General features: G+C 40.8%; 1 protein-coding gene across 1 annotated transcript in view; it reads right to left on the bottom strand.

The window, feature by feature from the left end:
• The window catches only part of plxnb1a (plexin b1a), a 61011-nt gene that overhangs the window by 17150 nt on the left and 16885 nt on the right, over window positions 1-26976 (bottom strand). Inside the window, exons 2-17 of the mRNA XM_018675331.2 lie at window positions 15112-15206; window positions 13378-14251; window positions 12946-13188; window positions 11647-11829; window positions 8949-9077; window positions 6799-6899; window positions 6527-6659; window positions 6154-6310; window positions 5831-5939; window positions 5216-5324; window positions 4047-4808; window positions 2411-2509; window positions 1957-2079; window positions 1202-1295; window positions 869-1038; window positions 12-163 (exon numbers count right to left, since the gene is read on the bottom strand). Coding sequence (XP_018530847.1) covers window positions 12-163; window positions 869-1038; window positions 1202-1295; window positions 1957-2079; window positions 2411-2509; window positions 4047-4808; window positions 5216-5324; window positions 5831-5939; window positions 6154-6310; window positions 6527-6659; window positions 6799-6899; window positions 8949-9077; window positions 11647-11829; window positions 12946-13188; window positions 13378-14241 — 3428 coding nt within the window. The 5' untranslated portion in view covers window positions 14242-14251; window positions 15112-15206. The remainder of the gene's footprint in view (window positions 1-11; window positions 164-868; window positions 1039-1201; window positions 1296-1956; window positions 2080-2410; window positions 2510-4046; window positions 4809-5215; window positions 5325-5830; window positions 5940-6153; window positions 6311-6526; window positions 6660-6798; window positions 6900-8948; window positions 9078-11646; window positions 11830-12945; window positions 13189-13377; window positions 14252-15111; window positions 15207-26976) is intronic.

The following is a 26976-nucleotide window of genomic DNA, read 5'->3' as shown; positions in this document are numbered from 1 at the left end:
CGTTGACTTGCCTTGAGGAGACTTCATATCTGCTGTGGATGACGCTGCAGGGGACCCCAGCTACTGTGACTGAGTTCTGAATGTCTTCTGCTCTCTGGCCAAGGTTAGAGCCTGAAATAGTCACTACTGTCCCTCCCTCCACAGGACCAGATACTGGGTCCAACTGAAACACAAGAGGAGCTAAAGTGTGATATATATCCTGCATTGTGCACTTCAGTTATTGCATTTGTGAGATCATAGTCTACATGTGATCAGTCAGACTGCACCAAGGTGACATAATACCTCAGGTAGTGTGACATGAGGATGGGAGTCTAGTAGGGATGTGATGATACAGTCATGGGGTTTATGCTTAGATGCAGTCACAGTATTAAGAATCCGATTGACCTCATCTATTTGCCACTAACTCTCTCTCTCTCTCTATATATGTATATATATATATATATATATATATATATATACACACACACGTGTGTGTGTGTAACAGTATATACAGTAAAAAAAAAAATTCAAAATGGGAAAAATTTCTCTAAGTTCACTTCGAATCAGAGTTTGACACAGACCTAGTAGCAAGATTTTGTTTATTAGTGTTAGTGGCAGCGTTATTGCTATTAATGTTTCACTGCTCTGTCAATATTATTTTATTTATATTATTTCTATTTTATCTTCTAGCTATTATCATTATTATTACTACTAACATTTTGACGTAGACTGTGTATTTGCAATGTTGTCTTTCTCTTACCCCACCCCCCCACCCCCCTCTCTCTGTCCAAACCCAACACAGATCAATACACAGAAATAAATTGTTGTGTTGTGTGTCTCTCATTCCTCCAACTTTTTCTCTGTTCAGAACTGGGTAAGAAAATCTTACAAAGTGAATGACAGGTGCAGGGCAGGTGTGTTTGATCTCATCAGTGCAGGAGTCCTGATACACACAGCGAGAGCTAGCAGCGCCACCACACCAAACACAGCCATACTTGGGGTGAGCAGTGCGACATCGGCTGCAGTCTGACCGCCCCACTGAACAATTGAACAAAGTCACTGAAACGAGGAAGAGACAGGGCAGTCTGTCAGAATATTACATTACTTTTACATCAAATACATACACAATATGTACCCATTACAGCGTGTAAACACATGAATGTGATTTCTCACACACAGGGACACACACAAGAAAGATATACACACTATAAACAGTCCCCACCATACAGATCCTCAGCGCTGTCGATGAGGAAGTTGTTTTTTCTCCTCACGTTGATGGTGGCTGGGTATTCCTCCATCAAGACAGAATAGGCATACTGAAACACAGCCATACACAGTATAAGCACTGTATGTGATATAGTATATGAGTTGATGTTATGCACAGCCATGTGTAAGGCAGTTAAAGTATCTGTCAAATTACCATTACCAATAATGAAACACACTCATGCACACACAAACATATATAATCAAGAGACAACAGTTCACTGATTTTTGTTAACATAGCCAGCCTCTGGTTCATTGGTGTAATATGGGATTGGATGTGACATGTCGCTTTGTTGATCTGTAGTGATTTACAGTCATTATGAATGCTACCAGTAGGATAGCGGTCAGATTAGCTGCCTTTCAGTTTATGAAAGTATATTCTTGTATTGCTGCTGGACAGTGTTGACTCAAACTATGTACAGACTCATGAAAAATGGTCCATTTGCCAGCACAATGGGAGTAATGAATTTAAAATAAATGGAAGACAATCTGGGTAGCTGGCATGGAACTAATCGCCACAGTGGTTAAAAAGACAAAGAAAGGAGTGCCATTACCCACTGAAAATCAGAGAACAATGATGGTGAACTACTGGGCACACCACTTTGAAATTGCAATTTAAAAATGTGCATATATGGAAAAACTAAACACACTATTCATACTATTCACTCATTATTTCCACTTGAGGAGTTAAATCACATTCATTCATTTTCTGACCTGGTACGGTTGGCAGGTGATAAAGAAGACTGATGGCTTTTTGGGATCCGACTCCACAGAGGCCTGTACCACCACTGACTGATTCTCAATTGCCAAGACACACTCGTAGTCCAAATTCTCATCCTGGATGTACATAATCACATAGAGACCTTTACTTAGGATACTTAGGATAAACAGAAAGCCCTGTGGTCTTCATCATTTACTCTAAGCTAACAGAAAACATAGCTATAACCAAGGACAATCACTTAAATGTCCTGCATGTTTCTAAATCTTATCTCATACTTGCTGCTGGTAAAGACACGTGCCTCAATAACGTGCCTTTTAACTGTAACATATAAAATGGTTATGGGGCTCAAATTCAAAAATCTGATTAATAGCCTGCATGAACACAACTTAAATACAGTTTTACTCTAGGACGGGAAGAGGCTATTGAGCCTGTGGATGGTTACATTACCTGAAACAGGTTTAGATGTTGTCCCACCAGAGTGATTTTCCTCTCCACGTTGACAGGGAGGAGAGGGGAATCCTGAACTTTCTCCACACACGGACATTCCTGATGATACATTATTAACCATTATAGTAAGAAATAGCTATACTTAGGAGGAGAAAGTGCAAACATATTTTACAGACCTACATCTGGATTTGTTCTATTCTAAATGGCCAACATTATGTAGACACCTGCTCTGAGAACATCTCATTTAACAATCATGGGTATTTATAGGCTGCTGAGACAGAGCTCTCTTGTCTGAGATAGCTATCCACTTGGTGTTAAATATCTGTCTGTAACTGGAATTAGAGTTATGTGCTGCTCTTATACTATTAAGGCTGGCTCACATTCCAGTTCAAACCAAAGATGTTTGATGTCAAGGCTCTGTGCAGGTCACTCAGGCTCTTAAAAAAATGTTTTTTTGCAAGTTTCAATGAACTGAGGGAACCATGAATATCAGCCTCAGATAATTACTTCTCCAAACCAAAAGATAACAGTTTGTACCAGGTACATGGGCAGACGGCATTCTCCTCTATTCCACCAAACCTGCCTGTCAGACTGTCTTCACAAAAACTGAATAAACTGGGATGGTCCACATAATGTTGGTCATATCGTATGCAGGAAATGACTGAACTAAAATCATCTTTGATTTCGATGCTATAAAGAAAAGAGAATTTGCTCTATGAAAACAAAAGACTGCAAAAAAAAACTTCAAGAGGGCCAAAAACTGGGCAAGTACCGACACAAAAACACACCACAACACCGGGCATGCAAGTAAAACAAAAGAAGAGAGTTGACCTTATAAACAAATGGATGGCAGTTTAGCTAGCTTTTAGCTTGTTGGACGAAATGTATAGTATGTTTTGGGTTTGTGTAACATTATTATTTGCAGTTAGCATTGAATGAGGTGAAGAGAAATGATATGGATAGGGTAGACAAGTCAATAACTGACAGATGAGTGCCTTGAATCTCAGGTCCTCACATCTGAAATTACATTGATTTTGAGTCAGCCATTTGCCCTTTTGTTGACAGGACAGCTAATAAAGATAACTGTTTAGTATTCTACACTGTCAGCAACAGATTGTGGGCCATGTAGTTACACTGACTCTATTAATTATATTTAGATTTATCTAGTATCTAGTCAGGTATAGTTTAAAATTTGGGGGGAATTAACTTTCACATTTGTTTTGTAAAAAGTTAGATGAGAAGACTGATACCATTTTCACATCTGTTTGTCAAATATAAAGCAAGAGCCAGGAGATGGTTAGCATACCTCAGAATAAAGACTGGAAGCAGGGAAACAGCTAGCATGGGCCTCCAAACAATATATATCATGGGTTAATTATGGAGCTTTAGAAGTGTTAGGAGGTGGAATTTGTTACCTTTGCACAGACCAGCTGTTTTTCCTCCTGCTTATAGTCTTAATGCTAGGCTAAGCTACCCACCTGTGGCTTCATATTTAATGGACACAAGTGAGAGTGGTGTGAAGCTTCTGCTCTAACTTTCAGCAAGAAAACAACAAAACAAAATAAGCATCTTTTCAAAATTGTCTATGAACTCAAGCAGTTTCTACACGGGCTGCACACGCGGCTACTGCACTCACCAGAAAATAAGAGTCAGTCGAAGAATCAGATTGGTAGTTTGTTGCAGATTCAGAGTCGGGGTCAGCAACTGTTTTAGGTGATTGTGTATAGATGACTATGTTTTCGCTGGCACCTGCAACAGTGGAACTCGTTGCAGAGTCCACCTCAGTCTCTCCCTCCGGCTTCTCCCACTCATTCAACCACAGAGGTGAGTCAGTCTCCTTAGAGTCTTTACTGTCACTCAAAGGAAGATCTGTTAAAAGGGCCACTTCGCTGGAAGTAGTTGAGCTTACATCAGAGGAAGAGCCCACCACTTCCCCAGACAGTTCTAAAAACCTCAGGTCAGAGTCTACTTGGCCACTAGTACTGCTGCGAAATGTAGTGTGGAGAGTTTCATCAGTGATATTTAAGGTGTCAGTGTCCTCATCCTCTGAAAAACCTCTTGTAGTGGCACCATTTTCCTCTGTTGTTCTCTCCACATCAGAAAGGGACTCGCCTATGGTGATGACATCAGCGTGGATGGTGGTGGCCTGGGTCCTGACAGAGCGGGAAGTTGTGTGCAGGGCAAGGGGTGCTGTAGTTTCAGCATTAGGGGTGGTGGGTGGTGTGGCTGTGGTGGGAGTTGAGGGGGCAGCTGCTGTGGTTAGGGAAGGTTTCTCTGTGGGTGGTGGCTGTGTTGTTGTGGTTGTTGTTGTTGTTGTTGTAGGAGCAGCCCAGACAGTGGGGGGTAAAGGGGTCAGTTTTCTGGTGGGTGGTGGGATGGTGGGTGTTGGTGGTTTGAACTTGATGATGGAGTAACACAGTTGAACAAGTGAGAAAAGGAAAGGACAAGAAAAAAAGCAGGGGAGGGGACAAAATTAGGATAAAACAGAGGGGGTTTGCAAATACATTAAGAAGCAACTTATGAGTGACATTAAGAAAGAAACTCATGATAAAAAACCTACTAAAACAGCTAAAACACAACAAACAGAACACCAAACACAGCAAACATACAGCACAGGCACAGACTAATATATACACCATGGTGCATAATGCAAGATGATAAACGGTTCATAAAACAAACCTAATGCTTTGAAGTGTAACATTGCACACTGTTTTTTTTTCTTAAATTTACAATATATACAACCCTGAAATCCTGTTAAAACAACTTCTACATACAATCAAAAGACCTTTTCAGACTTAAACTCACATTTTGGTTGTAGATAGTGATTCCTTGGCTGCAGGTGTGTTTGTGTGTGCAGACATGCTGGTGGATACACCAGTTACACCCCCAGCGACTGCTAACACACCCTTGGCATCTTGAAAAGCACACAGCAGAAGTACAGGAAGAACAAAACAGATCACGATACAAATTAATGTCAGTAAACATGTTAGTCCTTACAACAACTCCTACTACATTCATAGATAATTAAATTAGCAGAGATTGTATTATCTGTACTTTGCTGTTCCTTTCACTTGCACCTCCTGGCACATCACTTGATAAAACAGTACTTTCCACTTGATATTTATACAGGCAGCCCTATAACTGAAAGGGATAATCTGCAATAGTATCTTTACAATTAAAATCCATATAACACATATTTGGCAGTCCTGAATTTGTCAAAGCAACAATGCAGAGCTTTAGGTATAAAAGAAATTTAACCACTCACTCAGAAATATAATGTGTAAACAGGCATTCTTTTAAAGTTTACAAACACAAAACAACTTAGCAGACCAGCTAACACATAACATATTTTGATAGACTGTTGAGCGATGTGATATGTGGTGTGTGTGTGTGTGTGTGTGTGTGTGTGTGTGTACTCACGGCCTACGTCCAGAGAGCTGCTGAACCAAGCTGCAGTTGTAGAAAGTGAATTCTGTCTCTGCCACAGTCACATTTGTGAGACGTAGTGACAGAGTCACCATCACAAATTCTGCAATGAAACCAATCAGTGGTCACTATATGACAACTTCATAATAGCTGACCAACTTTTCTGTAGTTCATATGAGCATTATAATGCTGCTTTGATATGTTTTTTTTTTTTTTTACAGTTTTTAACTTGTTGCACACAGCCTTTATATGTTTTGCATATACTGAAGAAAGCTGACCCATGAGGTACAACTGCTGAACAAATAAAGGATACTCACCATCTCCATGGCTAATGGGGGGTAGACTGCTGGCATCAGGGGTGGAGCATGTTACACCGTTATTAGTGGTTGAGGCAGGAGTTTCTGTGTCCTGGAAGAAGCAAGAGTAGAACTCTCCTTCTCCTAGCCTGGGAAGACCCTCTACTGACACTGCAATCTGTGGGAGGGGGACAGAAGGGGAAAGAGGCATCAAGAAAAATAAGAAAAAGGTGGGAAAATAAATAAATCAATTCTACTCCCCACTGGACAGAAAAAGTTCAAATAGTTAAAATATTTTTGTATAAATGAAACTCAAGAAAGACTACAACAGGCATACAGTAGAATATAACAGCACATTACTCCCATCTGTTCCCCACTCTTTCCCCAGCATTACATCAGTTTTCTCCCCACGGCTGATGTTGTAGAGGCTTAGGTGCTGAATACTGAGGCACTTCTGCGTCTGGTTGAAACTCCACAACCACTGGCCCTGCAGAGACCCTCGCTGGCACTCCCACTGCTGGCCACACCTGAAATACCACAGAGAAGTAAGAGAGACGAGTGCAGAGAAAGTAGCAGAGTGGATGCATGAGAGCCTTTGCAGAAGCCCCACCGTTCCTTTTTTTTTTTTTTTTTTTCTTTTCGCCTTGCATATGCACCCTGACTCACCTTCCCTCCAAGACACACCAGCCACAGTAGGGATCTCTGGCAGACAGACAGGACTGACAGTCCAGGTGATCTCCACATTCTGCTACCGGGCGCTTCTCTACCTGAAAATGACAGATGAGTGGGGGTGAGTATTCATTCATTCATATTTCTTTGGTGGATCTGGAGGATACAGTTGGGATGTTCCTTTTTTTTATGTCTCTGGTTTCCACTGTGTAATAGACCGCTAAAACAGAGGGGGGTTGCAAATGTTTTTTTTTTCTTTTAATAATAAATCATGAGGAGGCTGCTGCATAAAATGATAATATATTTTTCATTTTGCAAAAGTTGCTGAATTTGTACTTTTTTTTTAAGAACAAAACAATGATTGTTCAGCTCACTAGTTCAGTATTTCATTCTTGTCCTTTGTTGAGCTTTTATAAACTCACATCAGAGTGCCTTGGATTTCTTTGACTGCCAACCACAGTGTTACAGACTTACACACTGACTGAGTAATATGAATGAGTACTGAAGAGCACGTGATTGTTTTAAGACTGTTGTCCACATTTTATGTGCCACTCACATTTTTTTTATTTATATTGTTTGCATATTGTTAGCTTTCTAGCTAGATAGTTAATTTGTACTTAGCTTCTCTGAACTTCAAATCTAATAATGTATCTTTCTTCAGTTGGGTTACTAATGACAGTGTTAAGGTCCATAATATCAACTCTTTATGTTACTTCTTTTATCTCTTGCCTCGCCTGAGCTTAACTAACTTCAAGTTAGTGCTCCTCTAGCATGGTCTATCTTGTTAGTCATTTAATATTAGCTAGGCTAGCTTATAATGTCCACTTTCCTCTTTCAAATCAGCCGTAACATTCCTAGCTAGGTCACACTTCCCACTGATGATGTTTTAGCTTAAAAATTAGCTTAACAATCACATGTGAGGGTTTTGGACAGAAATCCTCAAACTCCACTTACTGTCTGATTCCCAAAGTTATCTATTCCTAATTTGACAGTGTTACATGGTTTTCTTTTCCAATTAGTAATCACTGTGATACACCTGATTTTATAGTTTTATGTCTCATTATCTTATGTGCATTCACTCAGCATTATTTAAGCATTATCTAGCTTAGTTCTCTGGCTTTGCCAATACATGAGCAAAGCCATAGATATTGCAGTATTTAGATTAGAGAGTTTATTTGCCATTTGCACACGTACATGTAAGTACAAGCACATTAGAATTCTTGTGCGTTTGTCCGAGTCGCAAAAATTCTTAAAAATACAATATGATACAATATAACACAATAAGAAAACATAACATAGACATAAAAAAATAAAAACAAACAAAAATGCAAAAATGCATGCAGTGTCGCACACTAGGGAGTGCCATCTTGAATGACTTGATATTTCTGTAGTATTTTGTAGTATTTCTGGAGTCAGAAATACTACAATATTTCTGACTCCCAGAAACTAAATTTCAGCCTGCCAGTAGTTTTATGACAGGTGTAATGTTTGTAATCATATTCATACTGTTTTACAATGCTCAGTGTAACTTGAGGCTGGTCTGCATTTGGATGAAGGTATTCTGTGGTCCAGAGGTGACGCAAGCAATTCAATGTATAGACTAGCACTTTCCCAAATCCATTTATCAGCATGTACAGCTACCCACACAGAGACACTCTATAGGGAGTGTGCCAACACAATGGAGGCCACTTTCTCTGATCAATACCATTGTTATGTCTGACCCTACATCTCCTGCTGACTGTTGTACCCATCACAGTGGGGTTAGTGATCTTTGACCTTTGCAGCCAGCTGGCCTCTCTGTTTTCTTTTATGCTTTTTGCCTCTTATTCTGTTATCCTCTTTTTCAGTGAGAGAGACGCAGCTTGAGGAAGTATCAAAGCCTGAAAACCTCTGACAAACAACATTGTCTGACGATGAATGATAAGCCATGTTCAGTCTCGTGTATGGGGACATCTGGGTGAGTGGTTGAATAGGCAGACTCAACAAAAAGGCTATGGCCATTTATACATCTGTTTGGTAGTTTAAGTATAAAACACACAAAACCTGATTACTTGCTAAGACTGCTGGATTCTACATGCTGCATTTCTTTTACTTTACAGAAACTGTGCAAACCTACAACTGTGCAAAATTGTGCGACTGAGACTTACAGTATTTCTGGTCATGACATAGATGTGCGCTCCAGTCTGATCCAATAAAAGATCACTGTTAATTGGTGAGTTGGGATGGATTGTTGTGTTCGCATATACCTCCACCATGCCATCTTGACCAAGATATACCTGGGGAAGTAAACCAGAAAAACAGAAGATGATTCAGAAATTCTGGTATATATGATATATAACTAATATCATTAGCAATGGATTTATATCTATGGACAGGCAATTTTAGACAAAACTGGTACCTTCCCCACTGCAGGACTAAAACGAAGGCCTGACAAAAAAGAAAATACCACAAAAGGAATATCTTCTTCAGCTTACAACTCAAAAGCAAATCAAATCACACTTGTGCAGGATCGCAGCAGAAGTGGCCATGAATGTGATTACCACACAGTCAAATCTAATATGAACCACAGGAAGACACCTCTGGCTTAAGTGATTCCCAGGCCCTCAAACTCTCATGTTACCTCATGTTAATGAGATTAGCAGAGTTTTTCATGCCTCTTTCCATAAAGCTCTCACTTGATCACTGTGAACAGAATGGAGAATCAGTTGTCCCATTAAGAGGATGCACTCAACACGTAATGGCATGGAAAGATGCTTTGTTATGCGTGATGACTTAGAGACATTAGCGCAATTTGTTGTTTTGCATGTTATATTCTGTGGAGAATATGATGGTGCACTGAAATACAGCTTTGCATTTTTTTTAAGTTTTACTTTAACTATGAACATTGAAACTAGCCACTGTAAACATTCTTCCTCTCCATACTGGTTTTGACGTGATCCTCTCAAGAAGCAATTTCGATGTAACAGATGGGGAACAGAATTCATACACTTTTCTCTGTGCAAAAATGCATTCTACTGTTTAACTAAAGTTAAGAGAAGTTACAGAAGTTACAGTTACATTACAGTGAGCCGTAGTATGTGTATTTCTCACACCCAGCACACCCATTACCTACTGTGTTTCTGTGAACTCAGTGGTCCTCCTGTCATTTGAAGTGGATCTTTTCTTTTCAGATGAACAGCTCAGTTTTTTTTTTAAATCAGCTCAGCCTGAAATTTGACTTTTGTGTGAAAATAGATGAAAACAAATCATTTTGCTGATCCAACACAGGAAACATGTTAAGATCAACATACAGGCCAAATTAGTAATCATTATGATGAAAGAAGGAATTAAAACCATCAGGACTGCAGAGCTCATCAAGTGTGCTGTACAGGTATTCTTATTTGAGCCCTGTTTTTTTTAGCCCAGGTTTGTTTACATGTTGGCAAATAGTGTCCTTTGAATGTTCCTTTTGCAATGCCCCCATGAATATACAGACAGTTATCACTGGATTAGTTTGATACTCAGGCAAGTTCTGACACGTCTTTTTTCTTTAGTAGACTCTGAAGTCTCTGCTGGTTGCTTCACAGTGACAACAACACGCCAGGTAGTCACTGCTCATCATAACACTTTTTTTGTGCACAAAAACCTAAACAAAACAAAAAAAGTGTGAAACACTCGCATGTGAATATACAGGTGATAAAGCTACACCCTGGCTGTTTTTTGTGATTGATTGATTTGGCTGATGCCTTTATTCATGGTGTGAAAGCTCAGAAATTTTTTTGCATTTTTGCCTTGTAATACAAAAAACAAAAACAACTGTTTGAAAAATCATACAAAAAATTTCCTCCAGTGTGTAAAGACCTTTCGACCGACAATCCCAAATACACACATGCACATACACAGTCCTGTATCTGGACGCTGTGGAATTTAACCTGCTGTGATACGATAATCCTGTTACAATGGCTTACTTCAGATGGCTACATTCAGTGCTGCTTTGATCTGCTACCTAAAATTACTGTGTCTGGCTCTATGTCACACTCTTTGTCTTTCATGCATACATCAAACACACACATACACACACACAGCACAGCACAAACAAAACCAACTCCTCGAATACCTCACAGCAGAGTTATGTCTCCATAACTCTTATCTCAATCTCTACGTATAACTATCAGATCTATACAGATATAGTGTTTTTGGACAATACCGCGAAAAGCAGTACTCAGGCCTTAACAAACAAGGTGCAAATCCCAAATCTATTTTGGGCAACACATTCCAGCAGTCCTCCAAAAAAATCTGACAGCATTAGCTAAAAAATGCATCAAGTTCAAGTCTCCAATAATCACATACTGCAGTCCACAGAACAAAAAGCAAATGTATTAACCATGGGATCATGTTGGTATGCTGGTCTGTGTATGTTGGAACGCTGGGAAAGTCAGAATGACTGGAATCTTCCAGGCTGTAGTCACAGAGTGATGCACAAGTATATGGGAACCAGCATAGACTTGGACAAGAAACGTCCACGTTTTATGTGGTGTGAGGTGTGTTTGCTTTCCTGGGAAATGATTCATAGATATTCTTAAAAGGAGCAGATGGTAACAGCCTCAAGGGCAGGACTGACAGTATTAGGTAAGCCCCAACACTTGGGTGTTGCAGAAAATGTGAAATTAGGAAACTACCTTTATAAGAGACTGTCTAATGGTCTAAATATTTCCATGATACACAGATCTTTGTCATCCCCGAAATGCATTGTTGATTTGTCCAGGGCGTCTCCCTGCCTGGCACCTAAGTCATGCTTGGGCAGGCTAAAGGGCCTAAAGAAACTGGCACAACAATAAATACAGGACAGCAAATGGGATTAGCTACCTTATGTAGGGTCCCTTTGGAGTCTCCCAGGAAAGCGATGCTGTGTTTGTCTCTGACACTGACGGCCACAGCAGTAAGACGGGCGGCTGAGGTGTGCCACACAGCTTTAGCTTCCAGCGGTGCCCGGCTCGCCATTGGACTAGGGGTGTGGTCAGAGCCGCATGGATATGCCTTCAGGGTATTCTACAAAATTTGAAAGAGTTTTGTTAGCTGGTTTGTCCTTCCATTTATCTCCCATTCTTTCCTGTTATTGCCTCAGAGCTTCTGAATCCTCTTAATTCATCATAAGAGGATTGCACCATAGGTTAAAGTAGACTCATTCAGAGACAGCCAACTCACTCCTTTGGTTTGGCAAACCAAGCCTTCTAAATCCTGCTTTCCAGTAAGTCTTGGAGCTCTGGCTATAGATAATTGGCCATGAAGGAGGAAGTAGAATGGGACATCTTGTTTTAGTCTACTTATGGTTTGTTTATTAAAAAAAAAAGATGGGTGGGGGACTTTGATCTAATACATCTTTCCTGTCCTCTCTTCCTTCAATCATCTCTCAGTTTTTTTCAGCATATTCTTTCTCTAGGTTCTTTCCCTCTGTTACTCTCTGTGCTACAATCTTTCTATTCCCATGTCTTTATGTCTCCCTCCTTCCTCTCTCACTCTCTGTCCTCTTATGTCAGTGGTTTTCAAAAGAACTCCAATCCTTCCTTGTCAGTGCTCATTAAGCAGCAGCACAGCTGATTCAGGGTTAGTTTGGTTTATTGATCCCTAACGATCCCATTAAATAGTTCTGAGGGCTGACAGGACCTGAGTGGCTGCATCAGGGTGGGGGGGTGGTTGGGGTGGGGGGTCACTGGAGGGCTGCAGCTGGGCAAAACTACTCCTGGGGGCATCTGTAAGCACTGGGCTTTTCAACAAAGGCCTCATTACAAGACTTCCAACCATCCATTATCTATAGCCACTATTTCTTCCTGTTTCTTGGCTTAATTTTGCCAGTGAAGTCAACCTTTGTTACATGGTTGTATATTCTCTCTGTTTTGTCTTTCTCGGAACACTGAAGCTGACTGAGTCAATAAGTTCAAGGTACAGGAAGACAGCAGGAAATAATTCATAATGATGTATAGCCCTAATGTGTGTACCATAAGGCAATTATGCATAATGTAACAAGCACACAAAGCAGAAAACACTGTAGCATGCAATTCTAAGAGGACCAGAGAGAAACAGCAATTTGAGAGTCTTGTATGAGCATGTTATTGACAGAGATGACTGTTTAAAAATCCCCAAACCCTTCCTCTCTTGTGTCTTTACCGGGGGCAGGTTGGCACAGCTTGACTTGACCTCATACTCTATGTAGGCCACCTCTCCTTTTCCCTCCACTCTTCCATCCTGGGTGTAGCAGAGGTCACGGGTGGAGTCAATGTGCCTGTCAAGCTCGTCCAGAGGGTAAACGCACAGAGCTGAGGCATCCAAGGGATTGCTGTTTGTGGAGCTGATGTGGGTGGAGAAGACACCCAGCAGATCCTTGCCTTCCCGGCCTGCACCTTGTCCCACCTGTTGCAACAAAAGCATGGGAAAAACTTGGGAAAGCTAAACAAAGCCAGTATCAGTGGAACATTGATGTAAATCCATTTCTGACAGCAAGACTTGAAAGTAAAGCTCTCTCACGACAAAGAAATTCAACTATCCAACTATTTTGAGTTGTTTTTACCTACATGATAAACACGTATAAACCCACAGTACCTGGGCTGCCTGGAGCAGGTTGTATGTCCTTGAAGGAGAAGTGGGAGATCGGCAGACAAGAGGAACTTCCACGTAGGAATAGTAGGAGGTGTCATCCAGGCACACTCGTGCGGCATAGGTTCGGTACTCTCTCGATGCCGACTTGATGTCACGGCGGTAAAACAAGAAGTACACATACGTGCGGCGTGTGAACGCTGTCACAAAATGGTGGTCGTACTCCGACAGACGCCCAGCTACAGCCAGCTTAGCTGTCTCCTCGTAGGAAAAGATGGGTTCTGATGAAAGGTGGCGGGTAGAGATGGGTGGGTGGCTGGCGGTATAGCCCCTACCCACATACATTACTGTCCTCTCCCCACCACGAGGCCCCACCACCAGTCCCACAGTTGACACTGATGGATCATTGGCTGCAACATACTGTGTATCCACAGGCCTCTCGGTGGAGAAGAGAATATTTTTAATCGATGACAGGTTGCGTTTCTGGCAGGTGCCCTGGTGGACACTGCCACAAGTGATCAACTCCAGCGCCTTTGGATCTACCAGCAGTAATTTGTTGTGATTACTGGTTTTCCTGGCCTGGGGACAGTTGAGCTCCGTGACCGGGGGAAGGCAGTCTTTGCTATCGCTAACTGGACCTGTCCTCTCCTCTTGTTCCAGTCGGAGTCCATCTAATCCGTCCAGCTGGAAGAGGTGGTCCCTGGCACCCACGTACACCGTCCCCACTGAGGGGTCCGGGTGGAGCACCAGGTGCTGGAATTCAGTGTCATTACGGGAAAAACAGGGGTAAGAGCGACTATGGGCAGAAGCAAAGATGATGGGGATGAGGAGCAAGAGCAGGGTGGAGTTCAGAGCCTTCCCATGTAGCATGGCAAATATTCTGAAGGGAAAAACAGGGCAGGGTTACAGGCCTGCACTGACAGATGTTGGAGGTTAAACATCAACATTTAATAAGGCTAAAACCCGCTTCCATGTAGCTGAGTATAGTGCAAGTTAAAGAGTTTTAAAAAGCTTAGGTTTAGGCTGAGAAAAATGTTAAGATGTAGCAAGAAGCTCTTAAGAATTAAAGCTAGCAGGAAAACTCTTTTCCTTGCTAGCTCTTACTACTGTGTTGAACTGAGCACACACCCACACACACACACATGATTGACATTCAGTTCAACCTTGACAGAATATATTTAAGGATAATTCTTGATATTCTTGACTTTTCTTATGTCAACAAATCCCATGAAAATACCAAAACCATCAATGAATACTAGCAAGTACTACATGTGTAGCCAAAGCCTGATATGCCTTATTCCTCTGTGCTACAGAGCTCCATTGTTGTCTAAAAACCATTAAAACACTTTAATGAGCCATGCTGCTGTATTGGGCGACATTTTGAGTAAATCCCTCGTACACAGTCCTAAAGCTATGCTAGCAAATACATTATCAACAAATGCAATTTATTCTTATTTGCATGTCTACTCAAAACTACACTGCCTATATGTTTTAGAAAACTATGTACTTTTTTTTTTAATACAGGTGTATATTCGAGACTTATTTTCCACAACCCTTTGTCCATTGAGGGAACCAATGGGTTTGGGTCTGAGCGTTTAGGAAATTGGAAAGTACTGAGAGACAGACTAACACACTGTTGATTGAACTTTTAATGGGATTTATTGACAAAAACAGTATGTCTGCCTTATCTTTAAATACAGTTTTCAAGGTCCAAATAAACTTCTGGGGATAGCATCTTACCATCTATGTCCTTTGTTAAGCTGAAGACTTCCCCCTCCTTATCACCTGGAATCATACCCCATTCCTTTCGTCTGCGTCTGTGAATGATTATTAATCTGTGAACAAAACAGAGACAAAAATACAGACTGAGACATGACTCAGAGTCAGACAGAAGCAAGATTCATGGTGACCCTCTTCTCACATTATTCATCAAAATGTCACAACATCAAGTATATGATTACACACACGCACACACTAGCATGTTTTCATTGGATTAAAAACACCAGCAGCCACAGTATCTGTTACAGCTGCAGCATTCAAAACAACAACTCTCATTTCCCATTTCCATCGCCTTCACTCAACACCTCTGAGGAGAGTGGTTTGTGGACACTGAGAGCCTTCACATTAGAGATAAAACCTCTTAAATTATTGAAGAGGTTCCTCAGACCTTTCACTGACCTCACTGGCAAAGGTCACATAAAAATAAATAAGTAACTCCTACCATAGTGTCTCGGAGCAAGTTTAAACTGGGGATATGCAAGAGCTCTACACAGAATGAAATACATATTATTTTTACTGAAATTGAGCCCTAGTGAGTTTATTAATGCCCCTAAGCCCTGCAGAGAAAGAAAATGTTTAAGAGTGTGATATTTAGTGGAAAAAATACAATATTGTGCACTATTACTTTGCAGTGTGAATAGATTGCTAATACATTAGACATTCAGTGCCATCTCACCTAACTGTCTACCCCCTGGTGTTGCAATCAGGACAAAGACAAGCGGGGACTTGAAAGGGAGGAGACCGGGAATCTGTGTGTGTGTGTGTGGGTGTGAATGTGCATGTGTGTGAACATAACCAGGGGCCATCCAGGAGCAGGTGCATGTGTCTTAGTATGTGTCTGGTAAGTGGGTGAGTGTGTCTCAGGCCTCCTCTTTACTTATTCATGAGCAGAATAAGAAGTATAATAAGTAATAACCTCCACGCCCACTGTCAGAGGGTTTGTCGAGTGTGTGTCTGGCTGTGTGTGTGTGAACAGGAGGAGGGCTGGCCATTACACAGTCTGTTAAACAGGGCTGAAAATTCACTCAGTCCTTTGAGACAGGGGAGAAATAGTCTTTATGAAATATATATATAAAACAAACCAATTCTTTGTGCCTCATGTTTTATTGAGTCAAATCTGCTCAAGCTCTCAGATACAAGTTCTTTTAAGCTGCGTTAGCAGCATGGGTCTTGAGGGATGGTTGCTCAGTTGATCTGTCTGGTCCACCCTTTGGTCCACAGCCACATATTTCAACAACTATTTGTTGGTTTGCCATGAAATTTTGCACAGACATCCATTGTCTCCAGTCTCCATTTACAGGTTGCCAACTTCATTGCATTAAGTGCAATAAAAGCTTTCCAATAAGTGTTGTTCCTCTAAAACATGGCCAAACTAAAACATTTTTTAAACACACACTGTGAGGATGCTACCAGCTCTGCCACTAATGGCAGGGAATCAAGTCCTCGCCAGAGCACTATTAGCTCTCCTGCTAGTTTATTAAGAAACTGTCCAATTTTCATAAACAACTGACCTCCAATGACATATTATATGGCAGCTGAGTAGCCTGAGTCCTCTTTGTGGTTAGGTTTAGGCAACAACAGTGCCTTAGTTAACCATTTGGTGGCGCTGCATGTTCCATGTTGTTATGTAAAAATCCTGTTGGTGCTGTGCTAAATGGTGATGTGGTCTTGAAATGAGGCCAAATTCAGAAACAGAAGTAATTCATTGTTTTGTTTATCTTCCAGTTCAGGCAGTGGTCAGTGATTGGTTTTGCCCACAAAGGTTAGGAGCTCAGGTCAAAGCTCATCAAACATGTACTTTTGGCACACTCCTGCTCAATAAGCGCACCATCAACATCCACACAGAGCCGTTGCAAATGCACCACATACACAATAAAGGTGAAGCGAATGCAAAAGCTGTTTTCCACAATAATGTGAATATGGCTTTAGTCTTATCTGTCATAGAGCAGGCTAAATATAGAATATTGCACAAGTAGAGAAGAATCCAAAAGTCAGCAAAGTGATGGTATAATGTCTGCTAACAATAGCTTGACAACTTGCAAACATTAGCTAACATTAACCACCATAAGTTACTGGTCATACCAAAGCGAGTAAGCCTGTAGCAGTAAAAGCCTGAGTGTGTTACAATGAGGAAGGATGTGTTTTATATCACAAATGATACCACTGACAACAACTACTCTGAGACTAGAGGGGGTTTATTTTTGTTTTACAGCTAGATGTAATGACATAATTTCACACTTTGTAAAGCAAATCTACTTTCATTCCAGTAGATTCAATACAACTAAAAACAATTACTGGGTCAAGCAGTGAAGCTAATAACTTGTAAAGCTGGATATAGCCCTGCCTCTGTAAACGGGAGCCTGGGAACAATTCTAGACAAATTCTCACTGCTTCTCTGAGCTGGCGTCCTCACCTGCTCTTTGACCGGCCACCATGCTGCGGTCAACATATTTATAGCCCTCAGTGACCCCATCACCATGGGAACTTCCTCTTACCAACCAGCAATGATGGCTTCCTGAGAGCTACCATGAGATCAGACTGGATGACTGTGGTATGGAACAAAGTGGAGATGGAGGGGGAGGAACACAGACACGAGAAATACAGCTGTGGTTGATGTAAAAGAAGAGGGGAAGTTCAATCTGGAATATTTCTCTTGACATCTAAGACCTTTAAAGGCTATGAAACATTTTCACTTCATCAATCAACTAAACAACCACTCTTTAACTTAGATTGCTCTTTAATAGTGAGGGAGTCTTGAAGAAAATTTGCTGATTTTCAGTAGCATAGATCAGCAAGCTTACTTGAACTGAAGAAGAGCAAAATCATTCACTTTCTTATTAAAGTCTGGATCCTAGAGGTTCATCTTTATTCACTACATCTGACTGAAAACAACAACATCTACTTCTCCTCTTAATGTGGAAGCATTTGGTAGTAAAACAAACACCACTGCCACGCTTTACAGGAGCAGAGGGGTGGTTTCTCCCATGCTATTCACCAACAATCTCCACAGTTCATCAGTTGTGTCTGGTATGCAGCATGTTCGGCCATGGGGTGCAGTCCAACAAACTATAAATAACCTCTAGCAGCCCATTAGACTGTCAGCTGAACTGGAGAGGGCAGATGATGGTCACAAAGCAACTATGGACTAAATATTCACATATTCACATAAACACAGGAGTGATTTCCTCAGAATTTCAATCCTGTCGGGGTGGAAAAGCCTCTAAAACAGGAGTATGACTACACGTTTGCATTTAAACCCAGTATTATAACTGTCATTTAGCTGCTGAAGGCAGGGGGACTTACCCATCCCCATCACCAGTGTCTCTAGGCCACCAAGTGTATTTATTAACTTCTATAAACTACTCAGAATGTGGTCCCATCAATGAACTTTTGCCCTAACCATTCCTATCTGTCTCACGTTCTCTCTCTGTCCATGTTAATTAATCACTGGGAAAGTCTGCTGTGCAAGTTCATTTCTAAAGCTCCTAATGAGCCATGACAGCCCACTGAACGCCTAAGACCTCATAAAATATGTGGGGTCAGCAGCACAGGGACAGTGGGGGACATTGGGCCTGGAGCCACGGAGCGCTGTCTTGCATTGTTATGTTCTGGTGGGTCGGTTGGCGCCTCGCCCTGAGGCCCCACACTCTGCAACACTAAGCATCTGTGGATCACATCCAGAGAGTACAGTAGCGAGAGCAGCACAGGGTCTGTTTGAGATCACAGAGGCCTTCAATGACAACACACAGGATACCATTGAAGAGATAAAGAACAGACACATGCATTTGCCAGGAAACACTTGTAACTGATTTAAAAGTAGTGAGTGGAAAGAGTTGGGACAAGTGTTTGTTTGGGTTGAGTTACGTTGCGAACAATGTCATTGAAACCTGAAATCCAATTCTTGTGCTCAGCAGGAAAGTGCAGTGTTTGTTGTGCAAGCAAAGACAGCTCCACTGCAAACCTTCTGCCCACCACAATCACCACTCTCTGTTACAATGAATAAAATAATGTAAACATGGCAATGGTATGGCAGAATTCTCCTGTTCAAAAACAGAAGTTACCTAAATGTAACTCCAGTTCTATAAATACGTGCATATCCCACCATCGCCCTACATCACAAAGTAAATGAAATAATGTAAATACACCATTACTGATCACATAGGATACATCTGTCTAGTCCAATAATGCTGCGGTGCCATCAGTGTGTGAATTTTGTAGCTCAACTATAAATCAAAATCTATGCTGTAGATATCTAAGGACTGGACTTCTGTTATTGGCTTTCACCAAGCATAAATCCAGCTTTGGTGTCAGCTTCTGGGTCCTGCATTGATTGTGCTGAGTTTTGAAAATTAATTACACAAAAGGAAGCTGGTTGCTGAAAGGTTAGTACTGTCTAGACTGATTACATGTGGTCAGTGGCATAGCTTGTTTAAGTTAAAAGCAATAAGAGAATTTACTTCAACTCCAGATCACTGTGATTCATCTGAAATAAACTGATTAGGCTCCATAATTTGCTGTAAAAACGTCTGTTCTCAACAAGCCCTAAAGGATGAGGAACAGAAAGCACAACAAAATGAAGTCTGCACTAATGCTAATGTTGAGCTACTTTTCATGTGGTGCGAAAACCAGAGAAGAGAACAGACAAGTCCATCATACTCAGCTATGAGGACAGGTGAACAAAACTCCAATAAAAAAAAAAAAAAAAGATACTGTGCGTGTGAACCTAACTGTCACTGTCGGTTTGAACTTAAGACACACAAATGTGTTACCAAGTTCACTTCAAACTGGGGGTGTGATCACACTCTTCATGTCCCTTACAATCCACATTTACATCCAGTAAGTACATCAACATATAGTGTAGTTGCTGGTTGTATGTTCATGCTTAGATCAGTAGATCAGTGAAAGTGCTAATATTATGAGAGGCAGATGTACACATGCTTGGCCCCTCTCCATTTCCGTCGCCTTCTTTAGGGTCAATGGCCGTCTCTCTCCCCTCAGTTCACATGCAGACACAGAGGGTCTCTCTCTCGGTCCCTCCGGTGTGCTGAAGGGGCTCTCTGTCTGCTGCTGGAGGGAATAGTGTCCCTTTCACAGCTCGCCGACCAAGTGGCTGCACTGAACGGACACAGGATAAAAGCCACTTCCCTTGGAAAAAGAGTCTACACACATATCTACATGAGTGCTGAGACACAACACACTTTTTCATGTGCACCCACCCACACACACTCACTTAGCCCGTTTTATGACAGGATCCTTTCACCCTGGAGACAGTAACGCTCTCCCTGGGAAAAGCAGGTGTTAGCCTAGCTGCTTGGTACAAAATGACACGCACGACCCAATGGGCTGCTGTAATCTGCTGTTCCTGATGATGCTTCATGATCTCTAATCTATATATGACCATCATTCAACAAACCAGCTCGTTTTTACAAAATGCATCACCACTTAAGATCATTAAATAATAATAATAAAAAAATCAGTGGAGACATTTTGACATGTCATGAAGGGAAAGGTATGGGTATAAATAATAAAATGAATGATGGCTGAATTCCATTTATCTGCTTCTGTATTTACCTGTATTGTTCATGCTGGCTCACTTTCACACTAATAATAATTAGAAATAAATACAGCCCTACACACATATCTACATGAGTGCTAAGCAGACTGATAAATTGTGACACAATCTAAGAAATTATCAAAATTCAACTTGCTACTATGAAATGTTAATTAATGATTTTACTGGGGTTCTTTTTTTTTTTAAATCATAGATGCTTATATTTCAAAATACCTTGTTTCAACAGTTATTTCATTGTGGAATTGACACCCAATGACACCCCCACACCTTGTAGCCAATCATATGTCCTTTCCTTCTTTTAGCAAGCTTAGCTACTGTTAGCAAATTTAGCCACCTAGATCCTGTTAGCTAGAGCAACAACAAGGTCTAAGTAAAAAAGCTATCAAGCTTAGGTAAACAAATGCTATTTGTAGGGTCTATTTATTGGGTCTTTTATGTATTTTGCTCTGTTTCATATGACTATATTAATTCCATAATACTATATTTCTATATTTTTTAAAATGTGGCACATATATATAAATTCTGAATTCATATTGCACTATAATATAGATGTGTAATATATATATATATATATATATATCAGAATTTTTAACTTATTTTTAGTATGGATGGCAGTCTACAAGGAGAGCAGACTGTGAATTTCATTATAAGGTGCAACTGGTTTCTCCAAGCATATGACCACATAGCCTTTGACCTTCTGACCTTGACGGGGTGGGAGAAAGGAGAGACTGGTGCTGTCATGGAAATATGACAGACTGGAACTGATGGTGCTGTAATTCTTCAGTTCAACATTCAACAGGCAGAAGGATCAAAGAGCTGTCAGGAGGAAGCAGAAGCAGGGGGTAGATGGGCTTAATGAGATGGAGAGAGAGAGAGAGAGAGCAAATGAGAGAGGGAGGGGAAGAGAGAGAGAGAGAGAGAGATAGAATGAGAGAGAATGATTGACAATAGCAGCTGAGGCTTAATTTAACATTTTAACCAGGGACAGGCAAACGGCTATGGGACCCAAGTGGCTCTGCAGTGCACTAAAATATGGCCACTTAAAAAGCATGTCTGTTATAAATCTAAAAGTGCATGTTTGAATATAGTTTGTTGGGAATAAATGGTCGTCACAACCCAACCTACCTCAAATAGTACATTGTGAACCAAAACTAAAATAAGACCATATAGTTAAATTAAGATGCAGAAATGCATGTGCTTTTGTGAGCGGGTGCTGGTTGTGTGCTTTCATTATCTTGTGTGTGTGTGTGTTAAGTGGCCGGTGGTCAGATCCTTAGAAAGAGCCTCTGCTGACAGGGTTGGACCACAACAGGTCGGACAGCAGCCAACAAATCCTGCCACAATTACAGACCTCAGCTCAATGGCCTCCCACAGGAGAGCCAGCCAGTAGGCCACACCGAGAATGACAACGTGAGAAAAAACAAGGATGAATGACAAAGCAAAAAATAATGCAACTATAAAGAATGTATTCTTACAAAATACCTGAAAGCACAGTAGCCTGTGCTTCCTACAGTACCAGCTTGTACTAAAGGCATGTACAGATGTTAGAGTGATATAGATCTTCTCATCTAACTGTCATCTAATTCTCAAACAGCAAATATGCACATAGTATTTACTTTAACTGTTGAATAACTTCTGTAAACATGAGCACACCTGAAATGAATATCAACTAATCGGAAACTGACCAAAGCAATGTACAAAAATCATGCTAAAGTGTGAAGTATACCAGAACCACCACTGAGGTGAACAGTTACTTACTTCTAATGTAAAAGAAACTAATTTTAATTCCACTCATAGGTCGGACAGTATTTGGACAGTTTAAAGTCACTATCAACTACAGTGAATCTATCCTGATCATTTTCAGAACTACCACAGGAAAGAGGAAAAATTACCAGTAAAATGAACGGACCAAGGCATTTGTATTCTATTTACAAAAAGACAAAGCAGGCTTAAATAGGCTTGTCTGTGGCTAGTTTGCAGATTGAATTGCAGACTGGCCATATGCTCGAATGAAGCATCACGTCATCGAGGACGCGCTGGTATGGTCATTGTGTGGCAGAATGCTAAGGAGGTGGTGGTGGGACGTGCATGCGTATTCATTTGTTTGTGGATGGTCTGCATACATTACCACCTACGGCTTGTACAACCACATATCCAGTCCAAGTCTCCCTCTCTCTCTCTCTCTCACACACACACACACACACACACACACACACACACACACGGCTGCCTGCTCTTTCACAGCACTCAATAGCCTGAGAAAGCCCTTTGTCGTCCTCCGTTGTCGTGACGACGTGCCTGGTCTGAGTGAATAGAGAGTGGAGGTCCAGCTCTCCCAGTCTGCGGGCATTTTAATCAGCTTGTCACACTGTCTGTGGTCTAACAACACTTGTGCTCGTCTCTGTCCCCCTCTGAGGCCAGAGATGCTTCTCAGCTTTTTTTTTTTTTTTTTGAATAAGAACATGTTCAGCAAAATCACTTCAGTCTCATTTTATGATTCAGAGAGCTCTGGGAAGCATCAAGCCTGATTTTCTGCTGTATTATTGAATTACAGTGTTGACCATGAAAAAAGTGCCATATCCAGACCAATGATAGTGAACCAGAGTATTATTACTAATAAGCCTGGACTGAGGGTGGAAAATCTGGTCTGCTGTCTCCCCATCCTCCAGTTTAATAAGTTTTATGGTTATGAAACATGCAGTGTGTCTTCTCAAAAGCACAGAATAAGCCTAAAGAAACCCCCATCTATTCCCAAAGGAACTTATTGCTAGATATATGTGAGTTTGGCAGGATCTGAGAACATTTGTTTTATTCATGACTGAGTTTGCTGCTCATGACCCTTGGCGAACCTTTGACTCATAACATGCTAAGTGGAGCTGGCTCTGCGTCCCCTTTTGTCTCACCCTTCTCAACAAATCCTATCGCCTGTCTCTCCCCCTCTCTCTCCAGCAGGCCTGGTATCTCAGGCGCCTATCTGGATTCCACGCATTTTCTAAATGTTTAGTCAGGGATTCTTTGCGGCTGTTGTCCCTGTCACAATTGCTGGCGATAGACACTGCACCATTATGTCATTACATCATTCCTCAATTAGGAAAATATACTCTAGAGGTTAGACCAGATGATGTATCTCTTTAAAAGTCATGCTGGAATTGTTATTGTGCATAAACAGCTATTGTGCATAAAACAAGTCAGGGAAATATTTGTAGAAACACTATGAGGCTTCAAGCCTCTGGGTGGGTAGGTCTATTTCCCATGACAGCAGCTGACTGACATTTGAGAATCAGCACTGCTAGGAGATGCACTATCAAATACTAAAGCGCTCTACTGGATCATACAGTCATGACGTCACATTCAGGCTACCTCTGTTCCATAGCTGCTGTAACTGTATATCTAATTCAGCACTTCTTTCGTCTGTCTTTCTCAACAACTTTTAATTTGTGGTCACAGAAAGAAACTACAGCTTCCATGAAAACCACACAAGTACAGCAGCACAGGTATTTACATTACCATAGCTCGATTTTGTCCATATCCCTAAAACTCTCCAACCCTCTCCTCTGAATTCATTTTTCAACTTTCTCCCTGCTGTGTAAAACAAACGACAGTGCTCAGTCCTCTCTGTCCTGCTGTTGTTGCGGACATTTCTGAGCCAGCCGCAGCCCCTCAACTCTCGCAATGACTTGTCTTTTCTGTCACACTAACCTTAAGCTCCCAAATATACCACATGTGAAATGGTGTTCACTAAAGAAAACAACAAATGTAAATAAACAATGATATCACTTTCAAAAAAAAATAAATAAATAAATACTGTCCTTATCTAACATATGAATTGAGCCACAGAACATACTGTTGAGAAGCTCTTTAGTTATTACTATCGTAGTTACAAGTGTGACAGGATTTTTAATGCTTTTTTCTTAGCTTCTGGAACAGAACCTGGAAGTCCTGGTTTTACATTCACTCTCTATGAACACTGAAGACCTTTTTACTGTACAGTTAGTAATGATTTAAGATGTCTGTCCCTTTACAAAATAAAAATAAAAAATCTAATCTAATAATGGTGTAAGAAGTAAGAAGCTAAGCTAACCCTTCCATGCAGAGAGTGAGTTGTTAACTCTGCTTGTTAACATCAACTTCCTATAACATCAGCACTCCACACATTACACCATGAGCAACTGTTTCATTATCAACAAAAGATTTTGGTTTACTGAAACATTAGAAGATGCAGTATGTAGGTAAATGACCTTTAGCTGTTGTAACTTTAATATACTCTAAGGGGAACTGAGATAAAAGTTAATTTACTCATTAGATTTATGTATTTTAAAGCATTACCAATATGAGCTTGCAGTCAGCAGAGCTGGGAGTGGTGACCTGAACTTGCTACCCTATTGGCAGCCTGATGAAAGAGCTGTTGTAGGGTCAGTTCTACAAACACACTGACTGCTCTGTCTGTCTGGTGAAAAATCAAATATCAGTGTGGGAGTCTGCAACCTTTCGGGTGTTTGTGAGTGTGTGTTTGTGTCAGACCTGATAAAGATGAAAATTTTAGATAGGGTGAATGTAAAACATAATGGTGATCCTTTCAGAATCAGTATTCTGCTGCCGATTTTATACCTCTGAGTGGTAGAAAGATATTTCTAAAAGGGCCTCCTGTTTTTGTCCAGCATTTTGCTTCTGCTTCTTGGTTGCTTGCTACCTGACTGTTAAACCACATCAAAAACAAAACAACAAAGCTTTAAGGCCTTAATACCTCACTGGCATGGCTGGTCACCTTGGTGCGCATGCATGCAAAGACCGCCTACTTTCATCCCAGACGTGCTTTATCTGCAGCCAGGGCAGCCATGCAGACATAATCTCACTGAGTCACTAAAAAGGGACCAGTGACAGGCGTTCCTAATTCACATTTCATTCTGAATCACACTCTACAGTGCAGGAGACCTGGAGGATTTTTGCTCATTGGGTGTGTGCTCATGGGTACTTCCTTGTCCCAGTGTGCTCGTAGAAAAGGCTGGTTAAACAGCTTTAAAACCATGATGCTTTCATGAACATTAACAAGGCCCAGCTGAGAACAGCCATCTAAGCAGAAATGCATCTGTATTTAATTGATTGAGCTATGTTTATCACAAAATGTTGATCATAGGGTGCATTTACTTATAAGGAGTGGAACCATTATGTCATGTAACACTGACACCAGACACCTTGAGTCAACCGATGCTATACACAGTCCAAAAAGAGCTGTAACAATTAGTTGACTACTCAATTAGTCGAAAATTAATCAGCAACTATCTCTGATCATCAATTATAATCACTAGTCATTTTTCAAAAATACCAAACATTCACTAGATCTAAGCTGAGAGAATTTGCTCATTTTCTTGGTCTTGCATTTTAGTAAATTGAATATTTCTGGGTTTGGGGGTTTTGGTAGGACAACACAAGACATTTAATCACCTTGAACTCAAGGCTGTTGTGGTGGGTATTGTTCACGATTTTTTATATTTAATCAAAAATTTCAAATTCAATGATGATAATAATCATGAGTTGCAGTCCTATTAAGAATACTGTATTACTGCACTACTCAGACCTTTATATCAATGAAAAAAAAAAATCACTATTAGCTATTAAATGTGATTGTAACCTACCAGAGAAATCAAAGTTTTCAGACAAAGCCCTTAAACTTGCAGACATCAGACTGAACAACCAATCTAGCTCTGACTATAATATGGAAACTAAAGATTTTGGTAAATATTAGTGGAAACCAGTGGTGATTTTGTTTGTTTCTGGAAAACAATGGAAATGCAGCAAATCATGTCACATGGCCTTCTCTCGTTTAGTTTTTTGGGTCAAACTGCATGTCCCCCATTCCCCCACGTGACACATTCAGCAACTATAAAAACTACAACTACAGTGGTGGAAAACAGTTTTCAGACACCCTATGCATTTGTGAAAAGAATCACTCTTCAAGTGCAATTTCTTTTAGTACAGTCACAGCCAAAATACTGAACAAATCCTAAAAAAGTAATTAAAGACTTAAAATGGATTGTATTGAGTCATTTTGGTACTGGTGATCCACTAATGAAGGTCATGCTTTTAATTAAAAGACAATTTTTGTTGCCATGCTTCATGTCTATATAAAGCCAGCACATTTGAAAGTTCTTCAGAGACAAAAATGGCTAAAACAAGGAACCTAATGCAGGAAACAGGCCTGAAGATACAGATTCTCAGCCAGGAAGGGTACAGCTGCTGCCAGATATCCAGGAAGT

The sequence above is a fragment of the Lates calcarifer genome, linkage group LG6, assembly GCF_001640805.2.
Source record: "Lates calcarifer isolate ASB-BC8 linkage group LG6, TLL_Latcal_v3, whole genome shotgun sequence".
Classification (NCBI taxonomy): Eukaryota; Metazoa; Chordata; class Actinopteri; family Centropomidae; genus Lates; species Lates calcarifer.
This window is presented reverse-complemented; position numbering and strand designations above follow the sequence as displayed.